Raw genomic sequence first — 22,388 nt, forward strand, 5'->3', positions numbered from 1 at the left:
CATTCCCATGTTGTTACGCTGTATCCATATGAATGACCCACCCTGTACAAAGTCCTTATTTAATGTGTGCAAGGTGACGAGAGGAAATGGGGCAAACCTGAGAATGAAGAAAAGGGCGAATGCATTACAACAGAATGAGAATGAGGACACCCCTCTAACCCTACGTTATGGAAAAGGTGAGTGTTGTTCATGATGTGCTCCTTTTGTAAAACCGTATTTTCACCTTTGAAATGTGTGTTTTTGACATTGATGGTGCATCTGCTTTTCTTTGTAGCACCTTTTATGGTTCACCTCCCTTCCAGGCTGCTATTTGATTCAAATGGGTTGGTGTGTTTTTTGATTTGTATTGTATGTTTTCCCTGCGCACTTACTACAAGAAGGAAGGCATTTCCCCCAACTTACAGAGTGCCTCAGTACTGTCCAGCAAAAACAGATAACATCCAGATAACATGAGTGTTGTTCTTTATACTTGACCCACTACATGCCAAACTCAAGAGTAACTGTCCAGTCTGTCCAGAAAAACCACAGTTTTGCTCATTACACATAAATAACATTGTTCATTTGAGCATGTGACTGAATAGTGTTTACTGTATGTTTGACTGGCTGCATGCTGAATTTCCACTTGTAGTTAAGGACTTTCAACTCTGAATACAAACAACTGTGTTGCTGTTTAACTAGTCGTCAAAGCAAAGTCCACGTCTGTGGAGTGAGCAGAGCACCGTCACTGCACGTCTGTGAGTACTCCTTTATTCTGCAGCTAAACAGACATGCACCGTACTGAATGTAGCTTTACGAGCAAAACGGCTGCAGCGATGGAGAGATGTTATTATGGAGTTTGAACAGCTTCATGAGATGTGCAGCAGCTGTATCTTGGTGCAGCATTTCCAGCTGGGATTACTGTGCTGTAGGCTGCACAGTAATCCAACGTGTCTGTTTTTGAAATGAAATGATTATTTTTCTCAGAACTGCATAGTGTGTAAAATATTGTGTTATTATTTCATCAACAAAAATGAAGCCAAAATCAAATAACTGAGAAACTTGTTATGGTGCTGGGTCCTTTACCCTCTTCTACCATTAACCTTTACTCTTGTATTTGTGTTTATTATTGTATGTTTCTGCTTAATTAGTTCTTTCTTCTGGTCATTTTGAGTGTTTTATTTTAGCTTTTCCCCTCACGCTTTTATGCTTGGTTTTAATTCTGTCTCCTTATATAACTAATTATTGCTAATTGTTTGAGTTAAGTCCCAGAGGCTCAGTCTTCCTGTCCTACTGTCTTCTGTGTGTTGTTAATTCTCTGTTTCCGTTGCTCTTTTTGTTACTTCCTGATTTATTTTGGTAGCTTCTGTCTCATTTGTCTTCTTGGATTAATTCCAGCAGCATCTCATTATTCTGGTTTCCCTCATGTGTACATTTACAGCCTCAGTCCTCCCTTTCTTCTCGTGTTGTAAAGTTATTTTGTTTGTATCTTTTCTGTCAGTCAAAAAATTTCGTTTGTTGTTCTCTTTTCACAGACTCAGTGTTTCGGGAACTTTGCATTCAGCCAAAACAAAGGTTTGTGTTTAGTTTACAACTGTCTGCTGGTGATGGTCTCATCTTATCTTATCTTATCTTATCTTATCTCTTCTCTTCTCTTCTCATCTCATCTCATCTCATCTCATCTCATCTCATCTCATCTCATCTCATCTCATCTCATCTCATCTCATCTCATCTCATCTCATCTCTTCTCTTCTCTTCTCTTCTCTTCTCATCTCTTCTCATCTTTAAATAAAATCCAAGTGAATAATGAACATGATGAACAGCTGCAGAGCTACAAGCTGAAATGTTGACAAACCCTGTTTGGTCTTTTTCTGGTCGTACTGCCGTGGACTTTGATAGCATGTTAAACGAGTCTCAGATGTAACTCTTTTTGATGTTATAGAGGTTGTCACACTTAACGATAATTCATTCATCAACTGGATTTGATAAGGACCTGGCTGCTACTTTCATTACTTTTCATCAAACGTTTTTTGAATTCTTCAACTGACCGTGCAGCAAAGATCCACCTGGTGCTCCTGCCCCACACAAATGTGTGACTGTGACTGTGCTGCTGTCCAAGCAGTCAAAGGTGGAGCTGTTGCTGAGGAAGGAGAGTCTACAGAGCCTGATGAACCAAGAGATAAAGCACAAACATGATATGGTCTCAACAAATTAACGTGACAAACGTTTCTTCCTGCGGTCTGGAGAAATATGAGATCATTCTGTTCTGACGTTTGCTGTTTCACAGTATTTGGCCCAGAGACTCATACAGTGTTCCTACAACTGGCAAAACAAAGCCAGGACCTGGTCACCATCATTAAACTGCTGCTTCATTGAAATATTTCATCCTGACCTGAAACCTTTCCAGGTTCTGTTTTGAGTGCCTGCCACATAGTTTGTGCCAGAAACCATTAACATAATCTATGAAATTCACAGGTAGTTCATCTGAGACCCCTGATTCTGCAGCACTGCTAAAGGTCCTCATGCCTTTGACCAAACACCAAGTAATTAGGGTTAAACCTCGTGCTCTGCCAACAGAAGCCATCGTAAACCTTGCTTGCAGTCACCTTTCATTTCTGTGCCACCTTGTGGAGCCCACTTATGAAGCAGTGCGTCCCTCTACAGAAAATATGCAGACGCTGCACTTCTGACTTCACTAAGCTGCACTCTGTCAAAAAGTACTTAGTAGCATCAGCACACTGTGCTTGAACTAGCTGTTGCTGGGAAACTGAAAAATGTTCAGTAATATTTAATCTGGTTCTGTACACAAAGACTTTATGCAGCGGGTTACAAGGAGTGGTTACTCTCACCCCACAAACAAGCGCACACACTGAGCGGCGTCCTGAGAAAAGGATAACACCGAAGCCAAAACGGATTCTTTGCTCCTGTCACAGATTGTTTTCACAGGCTGCCATGTTATCTTTACCTTTGAGTGATACAAATATATCTGTACAGTAATAACCTTTCTTGCTGCTTAAATGACTAGACAACAGACTGTTTACTGGTCTGCATTTTAACTGGCAACACCACCTTTCTTTATGGGGGGGGGGGAATCCCAGGGACGTTTCGAATGGTGCTGAATACAAATCTTTTTGTCCAGTGTCCAGTATGGAGCTGTGTCCTTCTCCTTTAGGCCTGGAAAAAGAATGTGCAACTCTTTTTACCACTGACTCCCTCCACTTCCTGCATGAGCTGATTTCCACATTTGATGAGGAGGTGGACGAGGTAGGACAGCCAAAAAACCTCTTTGTGAATAAACGAAGGACTTGTTTGAGTCAGGGTGATTCTCTCTTCAGATTCTACAGCTGAGAGTGTCTAAAAAGGCCCAGCTGGATCTCACAGGTGATCTGCCAAGCTTCCTGGAAAGTACCAGACACATCAGGAGAGACCCAGACTGGAAGGTCCTTCCCGTCCCCTCAAGGCTCCAAAAGAGACATGTAGATATTGGAGACTTGGCACCCTGCGATACTGAGCACTTCATTAAAGCTCTTCTGTCACCAGCACAAGGCATACAGGTGCTACACAGGTGCAATAATGCAGAGCTAAAGGTGTAATGTTCACTGCTAACACTGGGCTTGCTCATGTCAGTGTGTTTTGTGTTGGTTTCAGCATTATCAAACTCACAATTCCAAAAAAGGTCAGACTTGTAAATACAAACAGCATGTAATGATTTGCTAATTTCATAAACCTGTTTTACTGACAACAGAACATGAAGTGTTTAAAACAACAGAATTTACCATCTGTAGGATCATAGTTGCTCAACAGTCCTTGGTCTTCTTTGGTCACACATTAGGTGTTTTACATTGGTGAAATTTATTTATTTGGTTGTTTCAAACAGGTGAATAAAATGGGGAGGAGTTAGCTGAACCAGAACCAACACCCTCGCTAGATTAGTTTCCTCTTAGACCGTTTAATCGAATGTCTGCCAACCAGTTTGAACACTGTTCACCTCCCAGCTGCACAGTCTGGGTTTGTTAAAAAACCGAATTCTTAATATTGATTTTTTATAATCATGTCTGACATCGTTACCTAAATTTATATATTAATGTTGTTTCTTCTGAGTCATTGCTGACTTTTTTCTTACAGAGCTCTTTTTGGTTTCTGCAGGTTGACTTTGATGATGGAAACTGCCCGACGTATTACAACCAGATCAAAGGCATTTACAATGTTTTTAAAGCAGTGCATAACCTGTTTCCCAGTAAGAGCTCTACTTCACCTTTATCTTCAGTTTACTCTGAGAGACACAGTCCGTACAATCTTAGTAAAAAGAAAGAACATTATATTGTCTTTACTCGTCTGCCTTCACATACATATGAGCTTGAGTGACAGCCAGGCTTAATCCATAGGGTTTAATATGATATCTTTCTACACTGAACTTCTAGAAGGTTTAGGAGTATATTTATGGGAATATGTTACCGTTCTTCCAAAAACACATTTGTGAGAAGGAGCAAATCTGAACGTGAAGTTTAGAGGTCTGTAGCTGCTGTCTTTGCAGAAAGTTGGTGACTTCTGCACACTATGGGCCACATGACCCGGGCTACCACTTTGTTTCTGTTGTTCTCGTCCACTCCTACTTTGATATAAGACTTGAATGTGGAATATTTAGCAGCAAGGAAATGTGTCCTTCATCCTCTCACTGTGCTGGAATTCCCTGAGCTCCTGAGAGTAACCCTTTGACTTTTTTACATTGAAGTTTTAACTTGTAAATCCGTAGAAAAATCCTTTAAAAAAGCTGTTTTTATTTTTACCATGTTTTCTCATAAGCTATTCCTCTGGCGTCCTTCGTCTGCAGATGTTCCACATGTATCTCAGGCTCCCGTGCTGATGCTGCGTCCCCGTGCGTGGAATATGGTGGAGCACAACATGATGGTAGTATTGAATTTTCATCAGTTTGTTACAGTGGTTGTTTTGTTGGAAGCAATCGAATGTGGTCTGAATACATAGACATAAGGGGCACAAATTCACTGAAATAACAGAAGTGGTACTAAGGATCATATACATGAAAGGACTGGTGAGGAAAACAACACGTGTGCTTTTCTGTGGTCAGGTGGAGGGGAAAGAAGCTCCTGGCCCGCTCTTTGACTTTGGGCTCCTCATGTTTCACTGTGGAAAGGCACTGTTCGAACACAAGAGTGGACCCTTTTTCTACCTGTCCAAAGTAACACACGTGCAAACCTACATATGTTCAAACATGCTGATGATTTCATTTATCTGGGTTTGCACTGTTATCCTTTGTTCTGTAGGTGGAGGGCTACATGGAGGCCAGACTCTGGAACAAAATATTTGTTTGGACACAGCAGAAGGTTTGCACTGTTTTTGGTCTTTATGTATAAACTTGTTTTTGTACTATGCCTTGTGTTTCTGGCTTGTAGCCGCTGTGCACTGGCCCTACAAGCACTGACAGCAGCCTAACACCGGCCTGCCACCTACCTTCCCTGTGCTCTCATGCACCTTGTAGAAGAGAGTTTAATGTGGAAGAAGTGGTTGATAAAGACTGACAAACAAAAGAGAAAAAAGATGGAGCTGAAAAGCTAAAAGCTCCTTTATCCTTTAACCTCAGGCCCTCTACAAGAGGCCGAGGTGAACTGAAGGCCATGTGCAGCATCTTCGGTGTTTCTGGGACTTCTCTGGACAGACACATGTCATTCCTGGGATCTACTGAACCCCAGGAACTGTGTACCAAGTATATATAACAGTTATATATAGGTATATAGAATTATGTTGAATCTGAAAACACATCAGATCTCAAAACGCAGGCTGTTAGTGCAACATACTCTTTGACTAACCAATGCACTCTCCTCTCCAGTAGCCTGGTGTAAACTGTCCAAAGCGTGATCCTTCTGTTCTTGTCCCAGTGTTACAGGGACATGCTAGCCAGGACAGTACCACAACAGTTAGAGCCTAAAGGGACTGGATGCATTGTTGACTGCTTCTATACGTATCTGACTGAATCCATGTCTCACATGTGTCTAGCTGGGTCTTCCTCTGGGCAGCATCAAGGCCACAGTGCTGATTGAAAATGTGTTAGCAGCCTTTGAGATGGAGGAGATTCTCTATGAGCTGCAAGAGCATTCAGCAGGACTCAACTGTGGCATCTGGGATTACTCAGCCTCCTTTGTCAATAAGTTTGGTGAGTTGAAAATTCTAGATTGTAGTCTGTGAAAAATCTGGACCCCACGCAGCGTTCAGGTGACTGTTTTCTGTTTCTTTTATTTAACACACAGAAATGTTTCTTTGTGGTTTGGCACCGAGGTCTTTTACAGGCAGTCAGCTTTGCATCTGACTCCACACTCTGAGGTCTCTAGTCTCAGGTCCCTGGCGTTACTAAAAGGAAGGAGACCTCGTTAGCACAACACCTGCCTCATCAGCCTTTCCTGCGCTGCCCCTTGAGCCCCCAGCACCACCCCTCCATGGCAGCAGAGCCAGAGACCACACCGCCTCACTGAGGCCGGGGCCGCATCCGGCCAAACCTAGACCCGTCAGTCAAAGGGCTGAGGGAACCGCCTAACCTCCTTTTTGGTCTTGGGATGGGGCAGGATCCAATGGCAGCCATGTCCTGCGCCTGTGGGCGCACCTGCACGCCTCACAAGTGGTAGCCCAAATGCCTGGGGCAGCTCCAGCACTGCAAACAACAGAGGGGCTAGCCAGCACTCTCAATTGCATTCATCCTTGTGAATGAACTTATGGACTTTTAAGTCTTATTGAGCTGCTCCACCAGCCCGTCACTCTGAGGATGGTAGCCGCTGGTCCGAACAGATTTAATGCCCCCTAATTTATACACCTCTTTTAGTGTGTGAGACATGAATGATGGGTGCTGGTCAGTCAGTATCTCTTTCAGGATGCCGGCCAGGAGATGAACTGAAACAGTGCCTGCAGCACACTCTTTGCAGAAATGGTGTGCAGTGGCAATGCTTCTGGATATCGCGTTAATAATACACCAGAGCTAATACAAAGTGATAGCCACTTGCACTCTGGTGATGGCCCGATTAAGTCCATACCTAAGCGTTTAAATGGGATCGCCCTTAATCGCAGTGAGTGCAAAGGCGTTTTTGCAATGGCCGGCTGGCTAACCAACTGACATTCGGGGGTGGATGTGGGAGTGGGAAAGAACGCCCCACTCTGCTCCTTCTGCCATGGCTGCCAGGTGGACAGCCAGGGTGAGCGCAGCCTCCAGGCTCGCTGACCAATGGCAGTGGAACCGGGCAGCCTCTCCACGAACTGCTTGACCTTTGCCAACACATGGGCCTCACCCTCTGATGGCTCAGGCTGCAGCCACCTCATCACATCATGCAATTTCCAGGCCCACGTGAATGGCCGGTCATCCCCCTTCATCTGGCTGGCCCAGAACCACCAGCAATGATCTTCCAGGCGATCCAGCACAGCTGGACAGATGTCCCAGAAGTTACCTCGTGAGGCTGGTGGCAGGCGGTGCCGTCTGGTCCTCCCCTGACAACAGCGGCAGCAGCCGCGGTGCACCACTCTGCTGCAGGCCACTGGCGCACCTCCCCTGTGGCCCAGAATGCCTTCAGGAAAACCTGTGGGTCATCACCTTTCCCCATCCAGTGCACAGTCACCTCCAGAGCAAGGGGGGGGCAGCAACGGGGTCACCCTGACCATCCGCTCCAGCACCTGCATCTGCCCGTCAGCCTTTTTCCGCAGCTTGTGCAGCTGATCCTTCTGGGCAGCTGCCTGCTCGCGTTGCATGGCCACTATCTCTGCCAGCATCTGGGCCAGCAACTAAATCGGCTGCGCGGGCGGCGTGGCCTGAGGGTCGGACTGTGAAAAGTCTGGACACAGAAATGTTTCTTTGTGGTTTGGCACGAGGCCTTTTCCAGACAGTCAGCTTTGCAGCTCTCTCGTCTCAGGTCCCCTGCACCACCCCTCCACTGCAGCAGAGCTAGAGACCACACCCCTGTCATTTTAGGTTTTTTCCTTCATTTCTGCACCAATTCTTGTGAAACCACAGATCTTCTACTGAAATTCAGCTGATTTCCATATTGATATTAAAGCCATAGTACTTCAGATAATATAATAATCTTGATATTATGTTTCCAATCTAAATCTGACTACAAAATAATATTTTAGATTTCCTTTTAGTCAATATTCCTGGGACTTAAGAGTTAAACCGCAGCCTAGTGGAAACTTTAGTAACTCTTAACAGTCCAGCAACTTTTCACAGTACATAAAGTGTACAACAAAGAACATGATCAAAAAGTCAAACTGAATTGAAGAAGTTCTCCAGGTCATCGACCAGCCTTCCTGTTGCCTGACCGCCATAAATACGTGAACATGGAGAAGCATTTTCTGCGCAGCTACATGGATCTGTTGGTTAAGACATGTCATCGGCGAGGAGCACTGGCCACTGGAGGCATGGCTGCCCTGCTGCTGCCTGAAGACCCACTCAGTGACACCTACAGGAGAGTGTTGGCTTCTGTCACAAGGTAGAAATATCTCCCATTAGATACTTGCATGCTCACAGCCTGAACATGCAGGCTTGTACATAGACTGTATGTGAAAAAGTGTTTTTCAGTTTCTAAATAAACGTGTTTATTATTTAGGGGAAAAAAATCAATCCTACATGGCCCTGTGTAAAAAAAAGAATTCCCCCCTGTGTTGTACAGAAGACTTGCCCCAGCTAAGGTCACTGTTCATGACTCCACCATAAGAAATAGCAAAACTGGCCTGCATGGCAGATTTCTAAAACGAAGACCACAGCTGAGCAAAAGGAACATAAAGGCTCGTCTCAGTTCAGGAAACATTCTGATGATCCCCAAGACTTCTGGGACGTCTGGGAACATACTCTGTGGACTGACGAGACAAAAGTTAACTTTTTGGTAGATGCGTGTCCCGTGACATCTGGCGTAACTGTAACAGAGCATTTCGGAAAAGGAACACCATAGCAACAGTAAAATATGGTGGTGGTGGTAGTATGATGGTCTGGGGCTGTGGCTTGCTGTGGTAAATGGAGCCATGAATTCTGCTGTCTACTAAAACATCCTGAAGGAGAAAGCCCGGCCATCTGTTTGTGATTTCAACTTAAAGTGCAGTTGGTCCTGCAGCAAGAGAATGGTCCACCTCTGAATGGCTCAAGGAAAACAAAATAAAGACTTTGGTGTGGCCTAGTCAAAGTCCTGACCTGAATCCAATTGATATGCTTAGGTTATATGACCTTAAACAGGTGGTTCATGTTTGAAAACCCTCAAATGTGGCTGAAATACAACAATTTTATGAAGACGAGTGGGTCAGAATTCCTCCAATGCACTATGAAAGACTCATAGCCGGTGTTGGGGAGTAGCAGAATACATGTACCACCGTTACGTAGTTAAAATACAAACTATGAGTAACTGTATTCTGTTACAGTTACCGTTTAAAAAGGTGGTATTCAGAATACAGTTACTTCGTTGAAATAAAGGGATTACACGGCGGTCTTTTCCTGTTTCATATGTTCGGCTATGCCCTCTCTGTTTTTGGTTTCCACGCCCCAAACAAAACAGGCATTAAGAGGCTCTAATGTCTGTGTCTCAATCTCGCCGCCCATGTCACCACTGCTTGCAGAAGCATAATGACGTGAAGAAATACGTTAAAGAATTATTCACAAAAATGATTTAATATGAAGGCAGAGTGTTACAGGCATCGCCCTAAAGCATGCAGCCTGATGGGCAGTGTAGTCCGTGCTGCAGGGAGAATGGACTGCCATACCCGTTATGTGTCTGTGAGCGAGGAGGGAGAGAAAGGAAAAGTACGAGCTGTCACCGAGCAGAAACGGGAGCTGGAAGCATGTAAATATAATAATAACCACTGCAGCCAAGAAGAGAGCCTGACGAGCCCAGCTGTAAGTAAGCTATTAAGACTCGACTGTACGCTGTGTTCGTGTTTTCCTCTGAAACAATAAGCTCCGTTGGAGCAGCCTTTCAACGCCTCTTTCTAAAACTTGACCCAGACAACAAAGTAAAGCTAGTTTTCGGCTATAAGCCCGACACGAACCCGACGTATTAGCCAGAGGTCCCTTTACTACGGTTCGGAGCCTTTATATACCTATTCACACAGGGACATGTAGGTTTGGACTTATCCCCTTAAAAATAAACACATAGTTCTTGCGTGTTATCTTTGTCTAATATTTAAATTTGTTTGATCCACACAGCGTCAGAAATATACATAAAGCATCAAAACTATATGCACCCCACTAATATTTGATTAGCAATGACAAATTACTCCTTGACTAGATGCTTGTTTTTAGCCATCAACAAGCTCCTGGCATTGTTTTTGCTAGATACCTGACCATTCTCCTTGGCAGAATTGGTAGAGTTTAAATGATTTGGTTTCCTGGTTTATAAGGATAAGTGTAGTCTACACATTTTCAGTAGTGTTGAAGTTGGGGCTTTGGGAAGGCCAATCCAGAAGTGTACAGTCCATTTCTAAAACTGCAGATTCCAGGATCATCAATTGAAACAATTGTACATAAAAATACATTTTGGGGTGTGTCCCCACTTTGCCAAGGTCTGAAAGAAGACCCAAACTGCCACCCTTATATGAGAGAAAATGTGTTAGGATGTTCAGGAACAACCCAGGAACCACCAAGCTTACCTAGAAATGAAACACCAGTGTCACTGAAACAACGAGGAGAAGAAGAAGTGGGTTAGCTTCACTAGGGTTAGGCTTAGCTTTCAAACCTAAGAATACTGCACCAGCTGCCACGTATAGTGGCAGTACAGTCATGCTCTGAGACTGTTTTGCTGACAGTGGTACTGGTGGTACTGGGAGCCCACCATCAAAAGAGGATTTCACACCACCTCCTCCCACCACAAGTCTTCATATTCATGAAGCAGATGTGAGGAAGCAGTTTAAGAGTCTGAATGCTCGGAAAGCTCCTGGCCCAGACGGTGTGTCTCCTGCCACCCTCAGACACTGTGCAAACGAGCTGGCCCCAGTGTTTTCTGGCATTTTCAACTCCTCACTGCAGGCATGTCATGTGCCTGCCTGCTTCAAGTCCTCTACCATAATCCCTGTCCCCAAGAAACCTAGGATCACTGGACTAAATGACTACAGACCCGTGGCTCTGACATCTGTGGTCATGAAGTCTTTTGAGCGCCTAGTTCTCTCCCATCTCAAGACCCTCACGACCCCCCTCCTGGATCCCCTGCAGTTTGCATACAGAGCCAACAGGTCTGTAGACGACGCCATCAACATGGCCCTACACTTCATCCTGCAGCATCTGGACTCCCCAGGAACCTACGCCAGGATCCTGTTTGTGGACTTCAGCTCTGCCTTCAACACCATCCTTCCAGACCATCTCCGAGGCAAGCTTTCCCAGATGAATGTGCCTGATCCCATCTGCCGGTGGATCACTGACTTCCTGACGGACAGGAAGCAGCATGTGAAGCTGGGAAAGAATGTCTCGGACTCCCGGACCATCAGCACCGGCTCCCCTCAGGGCTGTGTTCTTTCTCCCCTGCTCTTCTCCCTGTACACCAACTGCTGCACCTCCACCCACCAGTCTGTCAAGCTAATCAAGTTTGCAGATGACACCACCGTTATTGGGCTCATCTCGGACGGGGATGAGTCTGCCTACAGGAGGGAGGTTGAACGTCTGGTGTCCTGGTGCAGCCACAACAACCTGGTGCTGAATGCCCAGAAGACAGTGGAGATTATTGTGGACTTCAGGAAGCACACAGCCCCCCATCATCCTGACTGACACCCCCATCACCTCTGTGGACTCATTCCGCTTCCTGGGTACCACCATCACCCAGGACCTGAAGTGGGAGCCCACCATCACCTCCGTCATCAAGAAAGCCCAGCAGAGGATGTACTTCCTGAGGCAGCTGAAGAAATTCAACCTGCCAACACGGACGATGATGCAATTCTACACTGCAATCATCGAGTCCATCCTCACCTCCTCCATCACCGTGTGGTACGCTGGAGCCACTGTCAGGGACAAACAGAGACTGCAGCGTGTTGTGCGCTCTGCTGAGAAGGTGATTGGCTGCAGACTCCCATCTTTGCAGGACCTTTACACCTCCAGGACACTGCGGCGTGCAGCTCGGATCTCAGCTGACCCTTCTCACCCTGGACACAGTCTGTTTGACCTGCTCCCCTCAGGCAGGAGGCTCCGGTCCATTCGCACCAGAACCTCTCGCCATAAGAACAGTTTCTTCCCCTCTGCTGTTGGACACATGAACAATAACCATATGACTGTTCCCACCACTAACACATGACCCTACGCTGTGTCACTGCATCATTCGATGTTTGGCACTGATCACCACCTGCACTCATGTATATATCTTTCTACGTAGCACTTTAATTCTTATTCTCATGTATATATCTCATGTATATCTCATGCACATATCTTTCTACGTAGCACTTTTAATTCTTATTCTTACTTTTATTTTTTATAATAATGAATAAAACAGTTTTCACTCTGAATTCTTCCATTTCACCTTAATCCAACAGCTGACAGTCAAAACCTGGAAATAACCGGGTGGTCCAATAGAACAACTTACTCATCTACACATCAGAACTGTGATGGGAACGGACAAAGCAGGCTAACATTAAGTTTGTGGAATGGCCTTCCCAATGCACCCACCTAGGCCTCATTGAAAATTTATGAACTATGCTTATTAGTCATATATGAAGCTAGAAATACACCAGAAGCTTGTGGATGGCTGCCAAAAGCTTCTGTTGAAGTACAACTTGCTAAAGCACATTTAAACAAATATTAATGGAAATCTATGAATACTTTTAACCCTGTATGTACTTCTGACACTCTGAGCCTCTGTGGATTTCTTTCAGTAGATGTCAGCAGGGTTGGGTCTGTCATGCTTGGTGCTGTGGCAGGCAGGATGCAGAGGGATGAACTTAAAGAAGCAGCTTTATTGTGCTGTGCAAAAGACACTCAAAAAATAAACTCACGAAAAACAAACTAGAAACTGGAAACTAAAAACTAAAACTTGGAACAGGGAGCCATGAGGGGAAACCAGAAACATGGAGAAACTCACAGCACATGGGTGTGGGAAGTGGAAAACACAGGGCGTAAATAGACAGAGAAGTAGCTGTCAGTGGCAGTGTCATGGTTGGTGGTCGACCACGTGGCCAACGGTACTTCACAGGGGCCCGGCAGAGGTGACGAACCTTCTCAGGGGGTTCACCCATCCAGCTCTGGTTTCTCTGGTCAGGCCTGCACAGGACTTGCAACAGGCTCCGGTGATGGGTGTCCCTCATGCTCAGGCAGCGAGGGACCGCCTGCCTTGACCTCTGCAGCAGGTGGTGGCATGAAGGCTGCAGGGGGCTGGACAGGCTCGGCTGATTCTCCAGCTGGCAAGGCTTTGGTCAGTGGTTGTTCATCGATGGGCATGCCACTTTGCATATTAATGACCCATCGTTCCTTCAGTGGGCTGGTTTCAGTCATTGTGCAAAAGTACTGTTTATAAGATTGAAACCTGCAGTCAGCTGAGACTGAAGACGTCACTTGGATGAGTGATGAAACACTTCTCCCACTGAAAACGTCCAGATGAACAGAATCAACCTTTTGGGATAAACATACAACATAAATACACAAGAGGGTGATGAGGGAGGAGGAAGAAGAAACATATGGGGAACACAGCTGAGGCAAATACACATAATGGCAAGAGAGGAGGAAAACTGAACACACTGAACATAGGATGTGACACTGTCAAACAAACAGGAAACACTAAGACACATTAAAAATACCAGTCAACATATACTGGTCAAATACACAGCTAGACACAGGCTGGGAGGAAGGAGCAGCCAGAAAAATCCACCCGACCTGTTCCAGACCCTGACAAGACCTCGACTTCTCCTTTGATTATGTACTGTAGTTAAGGTCTTCAAGTCCTCACAACCTTCTGAAATCACCTTGATGCAAACTCAACCACTCAAGTAAGGAAATCTCAGCAAGTCGATCCCATTTTAATCCCCAGTGGATTAAAATCCCAGTCATTTCATATCCAACGAACAGAGCCCACTTTGTGATTTCCTTACCTGGATAATTGCATGCATCAACTGAAATTGTAAAAGTCCCCTGGATGACTGACAGATGTTTCTCCCACAGAAAATAATACTTCCAGATGAACAGAATCAACTTCCTGGGATTCTGAAATTGTTCCAGAATTTGTAGATGGTGTTTTTTTTATAGATTGGTGAACCTACCCCCATCTTTACTTCTTTACTTCTCCAGTACGTGCCATGTTACTGACATGTTGCCAGTTAGCCTGTGACTAAAATATGGGTTTCTGAGATTAGCAAATAGCATTTTATTTTTATTTACATTTTACAGTGTGTGTTTGTGTGTCAGTGTGCGTGGATAAGTGTGTGTGTATAACGTCTGTATTTGGTATATGTGCATTTTATTAAACTCAAGAAATGTTCATTATTGTTTTCCCCACAGGGTATAGCATATGAAAATATGACAATACATACAATCTGAATACATATTCAGTGATGTCCGCTGATCCAGTTGTGTTTTTCCACCTTTCAGGTTGAAGTTATTAGAGATTACTGCAGGTGTGGATGGTTTCATGGTATATGACCTAAATTTGGTTGAGCCCATGCAGAAAGTGAGCGCTGACACATATAAAGCTTTATATGCATATAAAGTTACAGTGATTGGCAAATGTGAAAGTGTGTGGCAATTCTTCATCTTTTCCAGCTCTTCAAGGGCCACACCGAAGGAGATAACCAGCTTGACCAGCTCCGAAATGACGTGACTGTATTTCCTGAAGACTTGCTATCCATGCCTTCAGTTAGTGGTTGCTCTTAGTGAACTGCAGAACACACCTCAAACTTTTAACAGTAATATTACAGTTAGCATTACATTTAATTGATTGAAATACATCAGATTTTAGTGTGGGTAGGAAGACTTCATCCAACAGGAAGAGGGAGGCTTTCACATCTAGATGATGTTAGGCATGAGTGAAAACATCCTCTATACCAGATGCATACGATATAGTTTTCTGTCCACAGAATAACCACTTTGCCTCATTTATTTTAGATGATGAATCAAACATTGTGTTCTTTTCCTAAAGATATTTAATTAGAATTATATATATAATATAATATATAAAAAGTTTTGGTGTGCTGTATTCTTCGTAGGGAGGAGTCACGCTTAATGGTTTGAAGTATAACATTGCAGTTGGTGTGCTCTTTATTAATGCTTGGCTATCAGGTTTGTACTTTTATATTATCCATGGAAAAATGCTTAATGCACTAAATGCTATATACATGTATGTTGATACCATTTTGTGTTTCTAAGGTAAAGGCCACTTCTTCTACAAAGGCCAGGTTGAAGATTCTGCCACAGCAGAAATTTCTAGATCGCAGGTGAGTTCTCAAAGCGAGCACCACAGAGCATATGTTGCTGAGATTCATGTAGAGCTTGATCTACACCCACAAGTAATTAGTATTTAGCATATATTTAAATGTTTTTGACAATGTTGTTTGGGAAACAAGCACATTTCTTTTTTAAATTTGCTCTAATAGATACATATTTAACACAGTGACTAAGATGCACCCTGTAATTTGTTTGTTTGTTTGTTTTTGTTTTTCATTCAGTGTCATGTGGCATGCTTCTTTCTCCTTTTAGCGGCATTTTTTTTAAAGTATCACTGAATAGGTTTTGCTTGTGGGTTAATTACTTCATGTAGTCAGTGTTGGGAAGGTCACTTGTAAAAAAGTAGTTTGTAACATATTCCATGAAGTTACTTAATGTGAGTAACGTGTTCTGAATACTTTGGATTACTTGATATATTGTCATGCCTTTTACAGCTACATGAATGTACTATTGCTGTGTGACTTATTACTGTTACTGAAGGCTACCTGCAACCAAGCTAACATTGTTAGCTGAGGTTAGTTCATCGACTGCAGACTGTTAGACTTGGTGGAGTAACAGTAGGTGGACATTAGGTAAGGCTGCACTTTTTGCAGCGATCTCATACAGAAAACTGTTTCTGTATCAGTAATATGTTTTCTTTCTGTCTGCTTTCAGAACTGCACATGATTATTTGCAGCTAGCAGGTTGCAATGCTGCCTTCATTAATAGTAATAAATCACACAGCAGTAGTACATCCAAGATACCGAAGTGGCACGTAACCCAGGTAGTTACCACAACTAAAACAAGCTAGCTGCAGTAGGCTAATGTTAGTTTTTTTTAAAAAGAACGTACTTCCAGATGTTTCTTCAGGTTGGAGTCTTTTGACGCTGAGAGCAGCTTGGTTGCTGGCAAACAGAGTTTGCATTGCACGGTCAGATTTCATCCCTTTCTTCTTTAAATGTGAAGTGTGTCGGAATTTCCAAGTAAGAAATGCATTGCTGCCCGTGCACTGCTGGCTCTGTTGTGCTGGACATTGTTCTGGTGTTCCCCAGGGTTCTGTACTGGGCCCCAAACTATTTCTTATTTATAAAAATACATTTGTAAAGTATCTGATATATTAAAACTGGTTTTATTTTCAGATGACACAAATAGTTTTGTTCTGGGGTAATCTAATGGAACTGCTGGGTATAGTTTGACAGGAACAAACTATGTAAAACCAAAATGATGTTATTTGTAAATCCTCAATTAAAGTCAAAGTGCAGATTGATCTAGATTGTGTGGAAACTGAAAGACTTCATGAACATAAGGGTCTTGGTGTAATACTGGATACAAAATAAGCTGGAAATCTCATATAAAACATGTACAGAACAAAGTTTCAAGAAGCATTTCAATATTGAGTAAAGCAAAACACTCCACAGTCTTCACACTCACCGTTCACTGATTTCACCGTATTTGAATTACTGGGCACTCAGGTCTGGGTGGAAGTTTTTCTCAAATTTCAGCCTGTAAGATTCTGGCACTCATTAGTTGTTTTAAAGAGCAAATGTTCTTTGGCCAGTTTTTAGAAGGGCTGATTGAGAGGTGGAAAGACCGTCGCATACAGCTGCTCCATCTTCATCTCTTACACATGAATGCCTTTGACCTCAAACTGCTCCTGTTAACTCCACCTCCTTTATGCACACAGCTGTGGCTCCACTGTAGATGTACCTGTTTGAGGACGGAGATTTAGGCAGTGGGGCAAGATTACCAGCAACAGCACCCAGTTGAATTCCCTCTACAGGAGCTTGCTTACCAAACAACACCTTTCATCCAGCTTTGTGCACAGAGCTCCTTCAGCTATTTTATTCTTGACATTTAAGGATACAGGCACATGAAGTTTGTTAAGTGTGTAAGATTATCTTCCTATCAAACTTAAACTCCATCTACTCTAGTGTCCCCTGGGCTAGGGGTAACCTAGTCCTACTATGAAATGTAACTCCCCACTCTCAAGTAAAGGACAGCAATGCAGAAAAATTCAGGATGCCAGACAGCAGTGTGTTTGCTTCAGAGGTGAGCAATGCCAAAACAACAAAGATTTGAATAACAAATCTTCAAGGTCCATAAGCAATAACCAAGAAAAGAAAATCAACAAAAAACACTTCTCACTGCTACTAATCTGCTGCCAGCTGTTCTGTATGTACTGTGGATACGTATTTACAAACATTATTTAACTGCTGCCTCTGTGTTGGGTGCAGAGATGCAAAGTGGCTGTCAGCTGGAGGTTAACAGACCGCAGTCCATCCAATCATGCAATCCACATCTACCAACTTCCACCCAATAGAAGTGGAAGCTAATCCGCCGTCTCCACCTGTGTCACAGCATACACATAGACATGCACTCGTTCACACCATGGAAGAGGGGAAACTGCGTGCACCTCCACACACTCTGTCAGTGCGCTCCAGGGCAGCTGTGGCTACAATGTAGCTGCCATCACCAGGGTGTGAATGTGTGGATGTGTAAAGCGCTTTGGGGTCCTTAGGGACTAAGTAAAGCGCTATACAAATGCAGGCCATTTACCATTTAATGGGAGGAGCCAACTTAACATGAGCCGTGATCATAGATCATAAGACCATGTTTTGCTTTGTGTCTTTGTCAGGTGTGGCAGTGGGTCCGTCATCAGACCCGGCTGGAGGACGATGGCAGGGTGGTGAGCAGGCAGCTGGTGACTGACCTCATCAAGGAGCTCATCATGGACCTCAGTCCCCACTGTGGCTCTGTTAGGTAAGCAAATGCACCCTCTTTGAAGAGGATATGGTAGGTGAGTGGTTCCAGTGACATCCTTCATTGAAGAATACAATATATATGTTTAATGCCTTCTTAATGTAAATAATAATTAATTTTTAATTGACTGATGAATCCTGTGTCCCAGGATATTTGCACCAACTTTTTTGATTAAATGAGAGTTTTCACCATAATCTCAGCATGGAGAAGATTTGTCAAATTATGCTACTAATGCTTTTAAATGTCACAGAAAATGTGGAAAAAATGGAAAAGTGACAGATTTTTTTGGGATACCTTTCTATTGCTTCTTTTACTGCAGAAAGATTTAATGAAACCCGAGTTTGTCTTAGTCGCATGATTTCTTTTTTCTGTCATCCAATAATTTTTGTTGAGCCATAATCAACAAATATGCAGTTTGTTTCAAGAGTGTTGGTCAGGGCTGTGCAGAGATGTTTGAAGGGGGGTGCTCAAAGTTAAAAGGGGCACATAGAACCAGGCTGAATAACAACAAACCACATTCATCAGGACTCTAATATGGAACTGCATCACAGAGTCATCAGGTGGGGGCAATGCAAAGCAAACGTAGCCCATGTTTACCTGCTGGGGTGCAATGTTGCTGCTGCTCCTGCGGCTGATAGTGCTGCAGGGCAGGGTTATGTTGATCTGAGACTGTAGACATTAAAAAGTCCACAGGAGAGATGGTAGCTGATTAAGGAAGTGTTATAAAATAATAATAAAATGTAAAGATTGGTGTCAGCACTTTGAACCATAAGGCAACAGATTGAAAAACTGTGAGAAATAAAGTGAAACTGGAATATTAGTAGGGCAAAGGAAAGAGGTGGCCATAGTAGGGTAAGAATGTAACAAAAAATACATGCACATAGAACACACACAACACATACAGTATTCTCCAGAATACTGTATATACTATGGCCACAAGTTTGCATCCTGGTGCTCTGACATCAAGAGTGGGCATTGGTTAATAGTCATCAGGTCATCATGTGACTGATGCAAGCCAGGTCCTTTTATTTAGCTAAACTGTGATTAATTAGTTAAATGTTATTGTTGAGGTGCACTCCGAAATAAAGTAAAAAAGAAAAATGCTTGAAGAAAAAGGCACATGGAGCACCCATGTTCTTTTGATCCTCTTTTGCTAAAATTTGTTATACATATATATATATATATATATATATATATATATATATATATACACCCAGCACGCCCCTGCGGGCGGTTTATCCTTCAAGCTCGGGTCCTCTACCAGAGGCCTGGGAGCTTGAGGGTCCTGCGCAGTATCTTAGCTGTTCCCAGGACTGCGCTCTTCTGGACAGAGATCTCCGATGTTGTTCCCGGGATCTGCTGGATCCACTCGCCTAGCTTGGGAGTCACCGCACCTAGTGCTCCGATTACCACGGGGACCACCGTTACCTTCACCCTCCACATCCTCTCGAGCTCTTCTCTGAGCCCTTGGTATTTCTCCAGCTTCTCGTGTTCCTTCTTCCTGATGTTGCTGTCATTTGAACCGCTACATCGATCACTACGGCCGTCTTCTTCTGTTTGTCTACCACCACTATGTCCGGTTGGTTAGCCACCACCATTTTGTCCGTCTGTATCTGGAAGTCCCACAGGATCTTAGCTCGGTCATTCTCCACCACCCTTGGGGGCATCTCCCATTTTGACCTCGGGACTTCCAGATTATACTCGGCACAGATGTTCCTGTATATATATATATATATATCTGTCAAGATCTCTGTCTAAATAAATACATTTGGGTAAATTCCCAGTTGATTAAACATGCAACTATTTTTCAGTGTATTGATTGCACATTTTATTGTGCAACAGCTTTTGCACGACAAAACTCGATGGGTCAGTTGAGCTGTGCACCAGCTGTATAAGCACTGACAGCAGCCCATTGGTTAATTTTCTAATTCATGATGCATGTATAACCTTTTAGAGTTTTCACTGAAACACCACATCCATGACACCTATAATTTCTGAACATCCTTAATTTGCTTATGATGCAAACTCACCTTTTAGTTTTTGTTTTGTTTTTGTTTTTGTTTGCTTTTTTGCAGTTACTTTGACACATACCACCTTCCTAAGCATTGTTGTAGACCACGTACACCCTTTCATGGAAACAGTTCCAATAGTCCATTTGGCTTAGAAAGGTTCTTAACTGAGAGACACGACCTGAAAGTATCTGTGTGGCGATCATGATTAAAGTTCCAATTCTCCAAATACTAAGGAAAGGAGCTTCAGTGCTTATTGCCTCCCTTAGCATAGGATGCACTAGACCAGGGGTGGGCAACTCCAGGCCTCGAGGGCCGGTGTCCCTGCAGGTTTTAGATGTGTCCTTGATCCAACACAGCTGATTTAAATGGCTAAATGACCTCCTCAACATGTCTTGAAGTTCTCCAGAGGCCTGGTAATGAACTAATCATGCGATTCAGGTGTGTTGACCCAGGGTGAGATCGAAAACCTGCAGGTTTTGGTTTTCCTAAACGTGCATGTTATAGCATATGTAAGATGATGTTTTCTTTTTCTTTTCTCGCTCTGATAAAATAGGGCGGCAGAGCAGGTCACCTAGCAGGTTGGTGGTTCGTTCCCCATCTGCATGCCAAATATCCTCGCACAAGACGCTAACACCAAGTTGCTCTCCGATGCATCCACCAGAATATGGATGTGTGTCAATTATAGACAGAAAACACTTATACAAGTGCACTGAAAATGTCTGAATCTGTGAGTGGGTGTTTGATGCAAGTTGTGTGCTCAGAGCAGCAAAGCACTATATAAAAACCAACCCATTTACCATTTATCGTTGCAAGATAGCTGCAACATTTCTGCCAGAGGGCAGTCTGAATAAGCTATTTTCAGGATTTTATCTTTCTTTTTCAGACAGAGGTTACACACAGCAGCAAACATGTTCCAGGAGGTGATCGCAAAGAGACATTTTCCAGACTTCATCACTACCTACCTGAACCAGGACCACACCTTCCTCAGCTCCCAGAACGCTGAACCCATGCAAGCTCTGGACAAAGACCTGAGGCGATCGAAACTGTGAAGCTGTGGCACTATATACCTCTGTGTGTGCTGGGGGGGATAGACACATCTGACAGCTCAGATATTTAAACCCTGCTTGAGACTGTCCTTTAATGGGTCACTGAACCACTATTACCAGATGTTTCAGGTCAAACCATTATGAGCTATCGAGGTCATCAGATGCAAGATGTGAGATGCAAGATCTCAGAGCTGTAGTGTAGGTGGCACATGGTGTTATAAGCCCCCCTCTGTTTAAAGATGGCTGTTCATTAGGTTATCTAAGTTCTTTTGTTTATTAGATTCCCCTTGTGCTTTCAACCCCTGTGGTAAGTCTCCTTTGTCCTTTATGTGTTTCATGTCTGCATGTCTTGTGTTGTCAAGTTCATGTTGTCGTGTCTGCGTCTCATTATGTTTCCTGTTTTATTTTGAAGAGGTCCTGTGTTCCTGTGTTCGATGTGTTTAGTTTTACGTTTCTCCTGTAACGTCGGTATGTGCATCTGTGTCAGCTGTTTCCCCATGTGTTCCCACTTCCCTCATTATCTTCCTGTGTGTATTTAGTCCGTGTGTTTTCAGGCTTTCCTTGTCTGATCGTCTGCAGTTTTTCCAGGCCATTCATGCTTCCATACCACATTGCAATGTTTAGAGCTTTTCTTGTCTGTTTTTCTATTCAGCGGGGTTTTTCATGGTTCATGTTTCCTTTCTAGTTTACCCAGTTTAGGACATTGTTTAGTTTTGCATTGTGTTCACCATTTTATTTTTGTACCTTTTCCTGCCTCAATAAAAAGCTCATCTTCAGTTAAAGTTGAGTTGTGGTATGACCTCACCTGGGTCCACTCTTCACACTTCACACAGTTTGCCCCGGCAGACTGGACAAAGGAGGATTCCTCCTTCAGTCCATCTGTGTTCTTGGTCTAAAATGCAGACAGTACAACTCTGTATCTAACCAATAAAGGACATTCTTGGATGTCAATGTTCACATTTGGACTGACTGTAATTTGTTATTATCAGCAGATCCTAAAAGCCTTTGTTAGGGTGCCTGGATCGTTGACCCAGTGTTTTGTGTTGATGGGTTTTTGAGTCTTGTTTAATCGTCACTGTTATGTTATCTAGTTGAGTTGATCTGTATTTCTAGTTGAGGCTGTTTGTTATTAGCTCTCGTCTCTGTGTCCTTCCCTCAGTGCTCGCCTGTGAAGTCTGTCGCCCTCCCTCTCCTCCCTCTGTTCCCTGTAGTCAGCCACAGTCTTAGTGTGTG

At 43.6% G+C, this 22,388-nt stretch overlaps 1 protein-coding gene across 2 annotated transcripts; it reads left to right on the top strand.

Annotated features, from left to right (window-relative positions):
• The first annotated feature begins 52 nt into the window (after positions 1 to 52).
• On the top strand, positions 53 to 22,114 carry ugl (ureidoglycolate lyase). Of its 2 annotated transcripts, XM_085467740.1 has the most exons (18): positions 53 to 176; positions 275 to 323; positions 629 to 734; positions 1,512 to 1,551; positions 3,116 to 3,240; positions 3,312 to 3,530; positions 4,123 to 4,213; positions 4,808 to 4,884; positions 5,063 to 5,173; positions 5,259 to 5,318; positions 5,989 to 6,145; positions 8,258 to 8,456; positions 14,507 to 14,585; positions 14,678 to 14,770; positions 15,121 to 15,193; positions 15,281 to 15,348; positions 17,973 to 18,097; positions 20,993 to 22,114. In XM_085467740.1, exons 5-18 carry the CDS (start codon positions 3,124 to 3,126, stop codon positions 21,156 to 21,158), a joined length of 1,635 nt encoding a protein of 544 aa, XP_085323866.1. In that variant the 5' UTR covers positions 53 to 176; positions 275 to 323; positions 629 to 734; positions 1,512 to 1,551; positions 3,116 to 3,123; the 3' UTR covers positions 21,159 to 22,114. The 2 variants fall into 2 exon arrangements, with proteins under 2 accessions (XP_085323866.1, XP_085323872.1); XM_085467746.1 differs by having other exon boundaries at positions 275 to 734.
• The last annotated feature ends 274 nt before the right edge of the window (positions 22,115 to 22,388 follow it).

This window comes from Copadichromis virginalis, linkage group LG2, assembly GCF_057382275.1.
Source record: "Copadichromis virginalis isolate Kocher_CV1m ecotype Utaka linkage group LG2, C_Virginalis_male_GT1.1, whole genome shotgun sequence".
In the NCBI taxonomy this organism is placed as follows: domain Eukaryota; kingdom Metazoa; phylum Chordata; class Actinopteri; order Cichliformes; family Cichlidae; genus Copadichromis; species Copadichromis virginalis.

Bases quoted from the DNA above. Each gene is read 5' to 3' on its own strand.
- ugl (XM_085467746.1), top strand. From the start codon at position 3,124: ATGGAGCTGTGTCCTTCTCCTTTAGGCCTGGAAAAAGAATGTGCAACT. The intron at 3,531-4,122 runs GTGCTACACAGG...TGGTTTCTGCAG, and splicing joins CACCAGCACAAGGCATACAG to GTTGACTTTGATGATGGAAA. The intron at 8,457-14,506 runs GTAGAAATATCT...TCCACCTTTCAG, and splicing joins GTGTTGGCTTCTGTCACAAG to GTTGAAGTTATTAGAGATTA.